General features: G+C 43.9%; 1 protein-coding gene across 6 annotated transcripts in view; it reads left to right on the plus strand.

The window, feature by feature from the left end:
• LOC124875194 (inactive ubiquitin carboxyl-terminal hydrolase 54-like) overlaps window positions 1–14,272 on the plus strand; it is a 122,721-nt gene extending 108,449 nt beyond the window's left edge. For 5 of the 6 annotated variants that reach the window (XM_047377179.1, XM_047377177.1, XM_047377180.1 and 2 more), the window contains 3 exons: window positions 6,243–6,364; window positions 6,486–6,617; window positions 12,152–14,272. In XM_047377179.1, coding sequence (XP_047233135.1) covers window positions 6,243–6,364; window positions 6,486–6,617; window positions 12,152–12,238 — 341 coding nt within the window. In that variant the 3' untranslated portion in view covers window positions 12,239–14,272. Of the gene's footprint in view, window positions 1–6,242; window positions 6,365–6,485; window positions 6,618–6,827; window positions 6,965–12,151 lie in introns of all 6 variants that reach the window. The other variant, XR_007039991.1, reaches the window with a different exon arrangement.
• The last annotated feature ends 582 nt before the right edge of the window (window positions 14,273–14,854 follow it).

Here is a 14,854-nt window from a genome sequence, read left to right on the forward strand (position 1 = left end):
AGTACATTTAAAGGCCCGTTTTTTTTTTTTTTTAAATGGATGTCTTTTACAATGAATAATAATGATAGCTGGATATGTGGTGTGATGATTTATTGAACTAATGAAAGATCATTTCAGCCTTGTCGTTGATTATAAACCAGAAGTATAATACACTCATCATTGGAAACCATGTCAATTTGAACTGTTTTTTTGAAGCTGAATAATATTACAAAAAACAACTATAAGGAAGAACTGTAGGCACAACTTTGGATTTAATTCTCATTTTCCCTATTTCTCAAGGGTTAAAATGATTAATACAGGTGCACATACTGTATATACTGTACATACTCCGCAAATATTATTTAGTTAAATGTCACATAGCAGTTTGCACATCAGCATGCTTCTGACAAGCTTCTGACATACAATATTTCTGATGGAATATTTGACCACTCTTCTTCGCAGAATTGCTAGAGCTCATTTAATTCGGTCGGCTTCTTGTCACAGAACTGGCTTTCAAGTCTGTTTCATACATTTTCAGTAGGGTTGATTCCAGAGAATTTATTTTATCCCGCTTTATCTCTTCCAAAAACTGTTTTGATGTTGATTTTACATAAAAACAATGAAATATTTTTATCCTTCATTTTTCCACTTTGTGCAACTTGCCAATACCAGAAGCAGCCCCACAGCATGATGCCACTACCACCATGCTTGAGAGTTGGCAGATTGTTCTTAGGTTTGAAAGCCCCACCTTGTGGCCAAATAATTCAATCTTTCTCTTGTCTAACCATAAGACTTTTGTACCAGATGGCTTTAGGCCTCTCCATGTGACCAACTGCAAATTTCAGATGAGTGTGGAGGTATTAATTTTGGAGCAGGGGGCTTCTCTCTTGGTCACCACCCTGTTAAACTTGCTTCATTCTGGACAGTGACACTAGCGTTCTAGCATTTTCCAGTTTGTAACATTTAATTTTAGATTGTTTTCCTTTATTTGGAGGTGATGCTTTGGATCAGATGATTGATAGTTGGTCTGGTTTTGGAATGGATAAAAAAGGAATAGTTCTGACCTGAAAAATTCAGAAAATGTCATGAAACCGAACACTTAACTTCAGCTCCACCTCACCTACTCTACCAAGAGGGGTGGTCAAATATCTAACAAGAATTACCCCAAGACCAAGGTCTATGTTGGTATAATTTTCCCACCTCCAAACTTGCTCCAGCCATGGCAGAGCTGTTTGCTAAGGAATGGAGTTTAAAAAAAAACCTTCAGACATTGTCCCATTTTTAACTTGTGCCGTTGACCTTTGTTGATGTAAGCATGGCTGAAATACCAGTAGAAGACTTTCCTTTAAGTTTGCATGAGTGAAGATTTTATCAGCTGATGTCATCCTTACATATATCCTGGATTTTATTATTGCATCAGCCTTGTCATGTTGTAGGAGTGACAGTAGTTAAAGTTTTGGGCCCTTTGGCTTTATTAAAGTCCAACATTAGGAGTTGTTTTTTGATGTCAGGAACAGGGAATATATATCAATGACAGTAGCTTTATTGAGCATTTGGCTCTATTACAATACAATATATGTCAGTGCAGAGAACAGAGAAGACAAAGTGATTCTCAAATAACCTAGAAATCCTTGTACAAACCCAAACACATCCTTTATATGCTTAATGAGACATAAATATAAAAGTGGATAATAGAGGGTTCCTACACAGTCTGGAAAAATCTGGAAAATACAAATTTAAAACATTTTGATTTAACTATTTTGTAGATCTGGATAATTTAAAAAAGACAGAAAACTTGAACTGCCACCTTAACATGGTGGAGGGGTTTGAGTGCTCAAATGATCCTAGAGGCTATGTTGTCTGGGGCCTAAATGCCCCTGGTAGGGTCTCCCATGGCAAACAGGCTCTAGGTGATGGGTCAGACAAAGAGCGGTTCAAGAATCCCTCATGAGGACAAAAATATTGAGGCACGTGATGTCGCCCGGTACGGCGGAGCCGGGGTCCAACCCTGGAGCCAGGCCTGGGGTCGGGACTCGTCGGAGAGCGCCTGGTGGCCGGGTTGCTCCTCGCGGGACCCGGCCAGGCCAAGCCCGAATGAGAGTCGCCAGGCCATCCCCCAGTGGGCCCACCATCTGCAGGGGGAACCGTGAGGGAGCGGTGCAAAGAGGATTGGGTGGCGGATTAAGGTGGAGACCTCAGCGGCCCGATCCCCGGATGCTTAGGCTGGCTCTAGGGATGTGGAATGTCACCTCGCTGGGGGGGAAGGAGCCTGAGCTTGTGCGGGAGGTCGAGAGATATCGACTAGAAATAGTCGGGCTCGCCTCCACGCATAGCGAGAGCTCTGGAACCCATCTCCTTGAGAGGGGTTGGACTCTCTTCTACTCTGGAGTGGCCCACGGGGAGAGGCGGCGGGCTGGTGTGGGTTTGCTTGTTGCCCCCCAGCTCAGCCGTCTCGTGTTGGGGTTTACCCCAGTGGATGAGAGGGTTGTATCCCTGCGCCTTCGGGTTGGGGATAGGTCTCTGACTGTCGTCTCGGTAGTGCGGAGTACCCGGCCTTCTTGGTGTCCCTGTCGGGGTGCTGGATAGCGCCCCTCTAGGGGACTCCATTATTCTGCTGGGGAACTTCAACGCCCACGTGGGAAACAACAGTGACACCTGGAGAGGCGTGATCGGGAGGAATGGCCTCCCTGATCTGAATCCGAGTGGTGCTTTGTTATTGGACTTCTGTGCTAGTCACGGATTGTCCATAATGAACACCATGTTGAAACATAAGGGTGTCCATCAGTGCACTTGGCACCAGGACACCCTAGGCAGGAGGTCGATGATCGACTTTGTTGTCGTATCATCAGACCTTCGGCCGCATGTTTTGGACACTCGGGTGAAGAGAAGGGCTGAGCTGTCGACTGATCACCACCTGGTGGTGAGTTGGATCCGCTGGAGGAGGAGAAAGCCGGACAGACTTGGCAGGCCCAAGCGCATAGTGAGGGTCTGCTGGGAACGCCTGGCGGAGCCCTCGGCCAGGGATGTATTCAACTCCCACCTCCGGGGGAGCTTTGACCAGATCCCGGGGGATGTTGGAGACATAGAGTCCGAGTGGACCATGTTCTTCGCATCTATTGTCGATGCTGCTGCCCGTAGCTGCGGCCGTAAGGTCTGCGGTGCCTGTCGCGGCGGCAATCGCAGAACCCGGTGGTGGACATCAGCAGTAAGGGTGCTGTCAAGCTGAAGAAGGAGTCCTATCAGCTGTGGTTGGCTTGTGGGACTCCTGAGGCGGCTGACGGATACCATGAGGCCAAGCGTGCTGCGGCCCGGGCTGTGGCAGAGGCAAAAACTCAGATCTGGGAGGAGTTCGGTGAGGCCATGGAGAAGGACTACCGGTTGGCCTCGAAGCGATTCTGGCAAACCGTCCGGCGCCTCAGGAGGGGGAGGCAGTGCTTCGCCAACACTGTTTATAGTGGGGGTGGGAGGCTGCTGACCTCAACTGAGGACATTATCGGGCAGTGGAAGGAGTACTTCGAGGATCTCCTCAATCCTGCCATCACGCATTCCGTGGTGGAAACAGAGGCTGGGGACTCGGGGCTGGACTCTTTCATCACCCAGGCTGAAGTCACCGAGGTGGTTAAAAAGCTCCGCGATGGCAAGGCTTCGGGGGTGGATGAGATCCGCCCTGAGTACCTCAAGTCTCTGGATGTTGTTGGGCTGTCATGGTTGACACGCCTCTTCAACATTGCGTGGCGGACGGGGACAGTGCCTCTGGACTGACAGAGTGGATTTCGTCTCTTCTTTTTGCAGATGACGTGGCCCTGCTGGCCCCCTCTAGCCAAGACCTACAGCATGCGCTGGGGCGGTTCGCAGCCGAGTGTGAAGCGGATGGGATGAAGATCAGCTCCTCCAAGTCCAAGGCCATGGTTCTCGACCGGAAAAGGGTGGCTTGTCCTCTTCAGGTTGGAGGGGAGTTCCTGCCTCAAGTGGAGGAGTTTAAGTATCTCGGGGTCTTGTTCACGAGTGGGGGAAAACGGAGCGGGAGATCGACAGACGGATCGGTGCGGCTGCCGCAGTAATGGGGGCACTGTGCCGGTCCGTTGCGGTGAAGAGAGAGCTGAGTTGAAAAGGAAAGCTTTCAATTTACCGGTTGGTTTACATTCCTACCCTCACCTATGGCCATGAACTTTGGGTCATGACTGACAGAACGAGATCCCGGATACAAGCGGCTGAAATGAGCTTCGTCCGTAGGGTGGCCGAGCACTCCCTTAGAGATAGGGTGAGGAGCTCGGCCATCCGGGAGGGGCTCAGAGTAGAGCCGCTGCTCTTCCACATCGAGAGGAGCCAGTTGAGGTGGCTCGGGCATCTATACCGGATGCCTCCTGGACGCCTTTCTCGGTAGGTGTTCCAGGCACGTCCCTCCGGGAGGAGGCCCAGGGGACGGCCCAGGACACGCTGTTGGGACTATGTCTCTCGGCTGGCCTGGGAACGCCTTGGGCTCCACCCGGAGGAGCTGGAGGAGGTGTCTGGAGAGAGGGACGTCTGGGAGTCTCTGCTGAGTCTGTTGCCCCCACGACCCGGTCCCGGATGAGCGGAAGATGACGAGTACAAGTACGACAAAACAGTTTGGAAAAAACTTATTTTCAGACTCTCAGGACTTTCCTAATCATGTCTTCTGAAAGTTCCATCCATCCATCCATCTGCGGTTTTGGCAGGTTTGTTTTTCCATGAAAATGTGTAGGAACCCTGTTCCCTAAACTAAACTGAACATGTTCATGCTGGGACTTTTTCAGGGTTGCCTTCATTGATTTGATTCAATTCTTATCTGTGACCTGAACATTTGAAGAATTTTTTGTGAACGGAGATCTGGCACTGCACTGGATCCTGATTACAGCAACTATCCCGATATTGTCATAAAATAGGTTCCACTGTGCATCAGACTGCAACTGATATCGTGTGAATAAAAAACTGTGGCAAATGAATCTAGGTTTGGCATCTCTGTTCTGTGCTGGCCTGGCCTTAACATGTTTACTTATGCATGACTCACGGGCAGTGACTCACATTCGACACTGACAGATGGAGTTCAATTATAAATTTAATTAGGTTTAAAAATGGATGGACTGCATGCTAAATTCTTCATCTTGGATTGCACCGTTTCACTAATCTAAAGTTACAGTTTCTGTCTGATGACGATTTAAGAATTTTTAACTGCCAACTAAGTGACTTCATATTCTGAGGTGCGTCCTAAATGAAATGAAGTATACATTTCTCAGCCTAAATATTTCGACCACCTGTCTGCTCTAACTTTTTTTGCCAAATGGGAGGGTTAGTGGGTTTACATGCAACAGAAGCAAGTACATAACAGACATGTGAATGCCTGGCTGCAGATTTTCCCACCAGAGCAAAATAAGAAGTGTTTCTTACTTTAAAGCACAGTGGTGACTATATATTAGCTGGTCTTATCTTGCCTTCTAAATACTTCATAGCGATGTCTATTACAAGATAGAAAACCATAGCATAATTGTCACTAATTGTGAGGTGGTCAGTTACTGTACATTTGCAAACCTCCCAACACCTAGTTCCCTGCCTAAAGTTATGCAAATTGAATAAGCCAATAGGCCAATGGTAACTCTGAGGGAGCTGCAGAGATTCACTGCTCTGGCATGAGAGTCTGTTTCCAGGTCAACTTTTAGTCTTGCTTTTCCCATATTTGCCCTTTATCAAAGAGTGGCAAGCAGAAAGCTGTTGTTGAAAGAAAGCAATGAGACCTGTTTTACGTCTGTTTTAAGTCTTCCTGGGTTGAAATACTAACAATACGCATGATCCTCAACACACAATGCCCAATGTGAAACATGGTAGTGGCAGCATCATGCTGTGGGGGATGTTTTCTTTAAATAGGCCCAGGGAAACTGTTCGAATGGAAAGATAGAAGGAGTTAAACACATGTCAATCTTGGGAGAAAACCTGTTACAGGCTGCAAAAGACTTGAACGACTTATTGTTGGTGTATCACTTAAAATCCCAATACATTACATTGAAGTTTGTGGCTGTGACATGATAAAATGCGGTAACGTTCTTGGAGTATATGTACTTCTGCCAGGGTATATTGTGCATAGTTGCACTGTTTATGTTTTTATGGGGACTTACATTAGTACTACCTGTTTTTTTTTTTTCTTGGTCTTCCATACATCACAGATCTTATGGATGTTAGGGTTCAGCTTGTGAAATGCTTTAGAGAGCTTACGTTGTTTTCCCCTTCTTCACCTATCTTCATGCTTACAGGCTGCAGCCCATCTGAGAGGCTGATATCCAGGATGGGAGGGCAGACTCGCTCCAAGACACCCAACGCAGACATGGAGAGGAGTGTGTACGGGGCGAATAACACCAGCACCCCCCCCAACAAGGCAACACCTGCTTAATGATCTTAGAAGAATGACATCACGTGTTCACAGGTCACCAGTCAGATCCATTTTCAGGGATGATAAAGGACGGTTTCTCTCTCTCTCGCTCTCTCTCTCTCTGCAGCCAGTGATGTTGCGGGGTCCACGTTTGGGGGTCGAGCCTGATGATGGGGAGAACCAGAGGCGAATCGGACGCAGCCTGAGTGGCACGGTGGTGACCTCCCGCCGCAGCCGCCTCACTGCAACCCGCAGCTTTGTGAGTGACTTCCAGTGCTCTGCTGCCTCCTTCTGGCCTTGTTCTTAACTGCATCTGCTTGATGTCCCGTGGTCACGTTTCACGCACTGCTTGTCCCTGTGCTCTTCTCCCTCCTCACCGTTTGTCTCATTTCTTCCTGTTCTCCTCTTTCTAATCTGTCCCCCTGCTCTCTGCGTCTCCTCGTTTTTCTCTCCACTGTTTCTCTCTAAGGTGAAGCAGGCTGATGTCAGTGCCTCTCCTTGCTTACTTCCTCTCTTCTGAGTCCCTGTTGCTATTCCACCACCATCACTTCCTCCATCCTCATAACCAACACCTCTTCATCACCACTTCCCTTCACTGCTTCACAGGTAAACACTGCTTCCTTAGAGCAAACTACTGCTCATGTGCATCTCCAGTTAGCTCAGTGGAGTTTTGGCTGTGCTGCTTTGCGTGCCAGATAAATTGGAAGTGAGAGACATAAATGAATCATGTGAGAGTAATCAAATAAGAGCCATGTGTTAAATCTCAGATTTAATTTGTTTTGTGGCTTCGGGCGTACTAGACTAATCTGGCATTAAAGTAGCTGTTTTAATTTACACATAGCTTTATCATGGGGATATTCTCTAATTGCCCTGAACCATTAGGGGCTAAAATTGTTTTTGAATTTGGGAGAATCTGAAGAGTGTCAATTTTTTTATGGAATCAAAAAGATATTCCTTTCCTGTTTGAAGAGGATGAAAAATCTACAAACGAAGTACACCGTTGGATAAATCCAGGAACTTTAATGCAACTCAAAAATTTAGACAATTGTTAAAAAGTTATTAATGTCAGTAATTTAACTCAAAAAGTGAACCTCCTATACTGTATAACTTTATCACACACACAGTGATGTATTACAAGTGTTTATTTCTGATACTTTTGATGATTTTAACAGCTGAAAAACAGATTTTTAAGGCAGTAATCTTATGTTATGGCCTACATAACCACCGGTAAAACTGCTGACCTGACAGTTGTTGAGCAGAAAGTCACCGACTCACATCACAATCAGGGTTGCCCACAAAAGGTCATTACTAAAGACGTTGGCTGTTCAGAGTGCTGTATCCAAGCCTGATTCTTGGAAAAGTAACTGGAAGGAAAAACTGTGGTAGAAAAAGCTGCTCAAGCAACAGGGATAACTGCAGCCTTGAGAGGAATGTTAAGTGTAGTGTTTTGGGGAAATTCAGAAGGAGTGGACTGTCTGGAGTGGGTGCTTCAAAAGCCACCACACACATATGTATCCAGGACGGGATGCAACTGTTGCATTCCTTGCATTAAGCCATTCCTGAACCAGAGACATCAGATGTGTTTTACCTGAGCTATAGAGTGAAAGACTGGACTATCACATAGTGGTGCAAAGTCCACTTTTCAGGCTAAAGTAATTTTTCTGCTTCATTTGGAAATCAACATTGCAGAGTCTGGAGGAAGAGGCTCACAATCAGTGTGGTGCCAGCCCACACTGGCCACACTGTATTTGATTGGCCAGTAAACTGCTCTGATCTAAACCCCATAGAAAATCTATGGAGGATGACGAGAGGGACCACAGCCAACAATGCTGAAGGCTGCTATTAAAGAAACATGGGCTTGCTCAGCAAGGTTAATGGCCTCCATGCCACCCTGCACTGATGCAGTAATTAATGCAAAAGGAGCCCTGACCAAGTATGTGGTGCTGTACAGTACATGGACATACTTTTTAGTGGGCTTATACTTCAATTTTAAAAGTTATTTTTTGATTGGTCTTTTTTAATAATCAGACATTCTTAAGGAGTAACTCTTTCTTATATAAAAGTGTACTTTAGGAAATGGTTTACTGAGAAAAAACCCTGATTTTTTAAATATAGAGTGATAAATGAATATTAAATCAGTTTAATCTTCCGAGGCATGTGAATATGGAAATTCGAAACATAGAACCACCACATGGAAAAGCACCTCTGCTGTTAGGAGAGCTGCATTTCCCTGCTTTAAATGCAGGTATGATCTTATGGTTTTTACATTATGTGCAAACAGTCAGCAGTTAATACAGTTCATGCAATCAAACATACATTGTTTATGGTATGACAGCCGTCCTTCACAGAAATGCTGAGATAACTCAGTTGGCTAAAAATGGTTTGATGTTTAAAAGATAAAATATTTTTTTCCCAGTCTGCCTATGTCTGCATAATTTCCAAACACAACTTTATTGTGATCAACCAGTCTATAGCATGTTTATGCAAGCAACCTCCCAAATCTTCAAACTATAGTGATGAAGAAATATCCGCCCTCATATATAACCCAGAATAAATGTATCACCTGAGCTCTCGCGCTGCTATGCATCATTTTGCACTACTATGGACTAATAATTCTCAGACACAGCTTGATTTTTCTCTGCTGCTCACCGTGTCTACACTGATCTGAATCCTGGGGTGGGGTTGGAGCTAATGTTACGCTCACGTTCAAACTGATGCATGTAGAAATGAGCATTCAGATGAACTTTTACTCATTGTTCTGCTGTATGCATGTTTGAGAAGGATTCATCAGGCTACACAGTCACTCTAACACGGTTCTGGGATAAGTTTTTGCAGTAGATGCATCGCTAGGGAAATTTCTTGGTTGCAGCAGACCTAAAAACTAAACCCACTGTGCAGTGAAATAAAAAAAGCACAGTTGTCTGAAAATCTGTATGAAACATTTGGAAAAATGATTATATTGCTTAAATTACAGATAAAAAATGTATTTTGAGAATTGTGAAGCAGATGATTCAAATTGTGCGAAACAGGCATTGTTGCAGAGGTAACAGATTGTGTTGTGAAATGTAATGCGGCAGGAATGATTTCCTACTGCAGTGGAAGTGCTAGTGTGTTTGAGAAGGAGCTCTGCTGCCCTTTTAGCAAGTGTGGAGAGGATGGCTCCTCATTATACTAAAAGGTTGATTCGTCTTTCCCAATAAAAATGTACCAGTGTTGGATGCCCAAATTGATATCCGTTAACGGTACATTAAAAACTATATATAATCCTTGAACTTTTTACATTTTCACCACAATCAATTCAATTCAATTCAGTTTTATTTATATAGCGCCAATTCACAACACATGTTGTCTCAAGGCACTTCACAACAGTCAAGTACATACATTCCAATTAATCCTAACAATTGAACTGTGCAGTCAGAGTTAGCTTTTTATTCAAATTGGATAAAAAGTTTTTCTATCTAAGGAAACCCAGCAGATTGCATCCAGTCAGTGACTTGCAGCATTCACTCCTCCTGGATGAGCATGTAGAGACAGTGGACAGTCACTGGCGTTGACTTTGCAGCAATCCCTCATACTGAGCATGCATGTAGCGACAGTGGAGAGGAAAAACTCCCTTTTAACAGGAAGAAACCTCCAGCAGAACCAGGCTCAATGTGAGCGGCCATCTGCCACGACCGACTGGGGGTTTGAGAGAACAGAGCAGAGACACAAAAAGGAACACAGGAGCACTGATCCAGGAGTCCTTTCTATGGGAAGGAAAAGTAAATGTTAATGGATGTAGCTCCTTTAGTCGTTTCACCTAGAAAGAAAGAACAGATAAACTCTGAGCCAGTTTTCAAGGTTAGAGTCTGAAAGAGAGCACATAAAATTAGTTACAGTAAAAGCTCAGTCAATTTCCATGTCTAGGAGAGAGAAAGGGTTAAACACTGAAAGACAGGGCTATGTGGATCATCGGTAAAGGGTGAGCATTAAGTTGTTGCCAGCAGAAGCTCGGATGATTCCCCTGTAGGGGCCCTAAGTAAAATAATAAACTGATAAAGTTTGTCCATCTAGAGCCCACTGATGGTCATTGTTATACTAAAAACCATAAGGATTGGGATACCTCCCCCTGTCAGACTGATTATAACCATTGGAAAAGAGTATACAGGTAGAAGGTCATACAGGTAGCAGAAATGGAGGGTGTGTTTGCATCTCAACCAAAACTGAGCCGGTTTAGGCTAAACCTGACTCCTCCTTACTCCAACCAACAGGGAGGGAAGAAGACGGAGGTAAAAAATAAGGAAGAAAGCTCAGGATAAACTAAGCCACTCTAACTATAAGCTTTATCAAAAAGGAAAGTTTTAAGCCTAGCCTTAAAAGTAGACAGGGTGTCTGCCTCACGGACTAAAACCGGGAGCTGGTTCCACAGGAGAGGAGCCTGATAACTAAAGGATCTGCCTCCCATTCTACTTCTAGAGACTCTAGGAACCACCAGTAAACCTGCAGTCTGAGAACAAAGTGCTCTGTTAGGAACCTATGGAACAATCAGATCTCTGATGTATGATGGAGCTAGATCATTAAGGGCTTTATACGTGAGGAGGAGAATTTTAAATTCTATTCTGGATTTAACAGGTAGCCAATGAAGGGAAGCTAAAATAGGAGAAATATGATCTCTCTTTTTAATTTTCAGCAGAACTCTTGCTGCAGCATTTTGAATCAGCTGAAGGCTTTTAACTGCATTTTGTGGACATCCTGATAGTAACGAATTACAATAGTCCAGCCTTGAAGTAACAAATATCCAATCTTTCATTGGGAGTTAATGTGACAGATCAACACAACGTGGAGGGAAAATTACATGGTTTAGAAAGTTTTTACAAAAAAACAGAAGTCAGGCATGCATTTGTATTTACCCCTGTGACTGATACCCCTAAATAAGTGGTAAGTGAAATAAATTGTCTTTAGATCAAGGAATCGAACCTACAACTTTCTGATTGCAGGACAACTACTCCACCCACTGCTGTTGCCCACAGCAAGAAAGCCATGATCATTCCTATTTGGAGTTTGCTACAAACCATGTAGGAGACACAGCAAACATGTGAAAGATGTTGCTCTGATCAGATGAAACTAAAATACAAGTTTTTGGCCTACATGCAAAACACTATATGTTGTGAAAAACTAACATAACACATCATCAAGACCACAAAATCATCATGGCAAAACATGTTGGCAGTGAAAACTTGTTGCAAACAATTTGAGACCGGGGCAGAAATTCACCTTTCAGCAGGACAACAACCTCAAACCTACAGCCAGAACTCCAATCGAATAGTAAAGATCAAATTCCATTGATGTGGTAGAAAGTCCCAGTCAAAGTTTGAAACTAAATCCATTAAAAATCTGTGGCAGCACTTTAGAATTGCTGTTCACCAACACTCTTCATCCAATCTGACTGAGCTTGAGCTATTTTGCAAAGGAGAATGCATACATTTCTATGTGTGCAAGGCTGGTTGAGACACACAAAATACATTGCAGTTGTTATCAGAGTGAAAGGTGTTTTTTTTTCTAAATAGTGACTCAGTGAGGATGAATATAAAACCTGCCACACCTTTCAGACATTTTTTTATAAAAAAATAAATTTTTCTTTAAACTGACATTTATGTGCTCTTCTGTCCAATTACACAAAATCCCCAAAATACTTTAAAGTTTGTAGTAACATGACAAAATGTGAAAATGTTCCAGAGGATAATATACTTCTACAACCATTGTTTCTATCCCTGCTGGTCTAACCTGTTGCTCATCCTTTCCCTAACCTTTCAGGAGCTGTCGGGCAGTGCTGGAAGTTTCTGGCTGTGTCTGACGGGGGTAAAGCTGTCCTCGGACCAGAGCCCTGCTCTACTTCACTGATATCCTGACCCGCCTTCATCTGTAACCTTACCACGGGGCAGCGGTGCTGTGGTCCCGGCGGTGTCACCTTGACGAACCTAGGATCGGCTCAGGACCATCTTCTCAACAGCCGTCCTGCTCCAGCACCTTCTCCTTCAAAACCTTATATACAAACACATGCACGCACACATCTGCACTGACGTCGAGCCTCCCTCCGCGCCTGAGGCATCCCGCTTTAGCCCCCACTTGCCTTCCCTTCCTACTTATTCTGTCTATGCAGTCACTCTGACCCCTTAAACTACAACCTCCCTTTCTTTCCCGGGACTGTTTCTCGTCTCCCTGTGGGTTTTTTTTAGGAGGATTCCCTGTGCAGATGGCCCGCTCCAGCTGGGACCGGAGCTTTCTGCAAACATCCTCCACCCCAACAGGACCTTCAGCTCAATGGGAGACTCTAACCAAGTAGCCACGCCTCTTCCTCTTTCTTCATGGGCATTCTCCCGTTGGACGCACATGTAGCTGAACTGACAGCCATATTTTTGCTCTCTCTTTCTTGCCGAGTTTCTTTGAGGTTTTTGTTTTTGTTTTCCCTCCTGAGACTGAACTCTGATAACTAAACATGTACAGAAAAACACATGTATGAAACCTGTATGTTCATTAATAAGACCTTGTGGAATGTTGATAATTAACAAATATTGATAAACTAAAATTGGTACTTCCTCATGTCTGCATTTCAAATAGCAGTGGAGTGCACTTCACAAGTGTCTAGCTGGAGTTTCTGCCCCAAGACCCCCCAAGCCCACCCCCTGTCCTAAAAAAAAAAACTGCTCGCTGACTTAATGATGGCTCTCCCGCTTCTACTGGGAGATTTTATGAGAAAAGCACTTCCTGTTACTTTTGTCTATTCTTTCTTTAGCTTTTCTCTGTTTTGAAAGAGAAGCGGTAGCACCACAACCACGCCGGCAGGATGAGGAGAATCGAGAAAGGAAGACGTGAGAGAGGAATCTAGGTTAGGAAACCCGCCTCTTACATGTCTTTATCAATGAACGTGGATGACTTAAGTGCACTTTGCAGGAAAGAAGTGCACTTTTCAGGCTGTTGGAGAGAGAGAAGTCCTTTTGGTTTTGTTTTACTTCAAGGCCTCAGGCGAACTTCAGTGGCACTTTTAAATTCCCACTTCTATGATTTCCGACGTTGGTTTCAAAACCCAGATGGGAGCAAAAATGGCACATCTTCAGCCTGATACAGTATCGTGTCTGATATAAATATGCTTTATATGATAAATATGTATTAGAGGTATATTTTCAGCCAGTGAGCTATCTTCAGAGATGTCAATCATTACTCTGTGGTATGAACACTTAATCCCTTCCCCTTACATGTGTAGAGTCAATTTATTATATGCTTTAATATATATATATATATATATATATATAGATGATGAAAGCCCTTGTAAATCAACTGGCCGATGTGAAGTTTAGCAAGAAATCACTAACTTTGATTGATCATTGTAACAAAAACCAAAGGTTGGCACTTAGCTTGTTCTTTTCATCCTTCATTTAGGTTGTTGTTGATGTTTATTTGTTTGAGTTGTGGATGTGGGAGAATGTAGCCAATTGTAGCGCATGAGTCCGCTATGCAAATCGACCTTCCCTCACAGTCCTGTGTCAGAGACAGTCCGGAGGCAGACACACCCACTCAGCCACCCACAGGGGGCGCTCACATGGAGGAGGACGATGAGGAGGAGAACTCATGTTTTAATGCTGCTGGTGACCTTTGTTGTTCTGCGTCAACTTGCTAAGTTTCAGCTGATGGGATGCAAAAAAAACCCAAAGCAACGAGTTGGCAGTGGGGATGAGAGCGAATGAATGTAAGCTAAAACGCGTGTCAATGATTGACTGGTAGGAGATGGAGGAGGGTGGACAGCTGCTGGAAATGGCTTTTTACGTGGGTATATGTAGACTGTGTCAGTTTTGGGGGTAATGTTGCTTGGGGAAAGAGGGATCCTGTATTTTTGCAATAAAGTTATTATCAATGCACTCCCACAGGGGGCGTAATCACCGTTATGTGTCATCATTTTTTTAAATAAAAAAATAATACAGGTGCATCTAAATAATTAGAATATCACTAATATCATTACGTTAAATAATTAAACAAGTGAAACTTATACAGTGGCGCTCAAAGGTGTAAGACTAAGGCTATGAAACATAATTTTTTTTTCACATGAGGTGGCTTTTAGAATGTGCAATTTAACTGAAAAAACTGATGCAATGACCGCTTGTAGACTATTGTTGCACATTCACCTGAAACGATAGTATGTAGCCCTCTAATGCTAGTTCATGCATATTTCACACATTCCAAAGATCACATGGTAATCACTTTGCCCCCCCCCCCTTGCAATCAGTTATGCCCAATGTCTATTCTATATACCTACATTTATTACATTTTTTATAGGCGTTCTTGGTTTCTTTTTCAATGTCAAAAATCTGCTTGACAATGTAAATAAGTAGAAGTAAGGTGTATAAAGGGGTTAAACGAATATTTTCCTGAAGCACCTTTTGATTCCCTTTCAGCATTCAGTTTTCTTTGGTATGACTCCATCAGCATCCCACATCTTGACTTAATATTTGCACAATTTGCTTT

The sequence above is a fragment of the Girardinichthys multiradiatus genome, chromosome 10 (assembly GCF_021462225.1).
Source record: "Girardinichthys multiradiatus isolate DD_20200921_A chromosome 10, DD_fGirMul_XY1, whole genome shotgun sequence".
NCBI lineage: Eukaryota > Metazoa > Chordata > Actinopteri > Cyprinodontiformes > Goodeidae > Girardinichthys > Girardinichthys multiradiatus.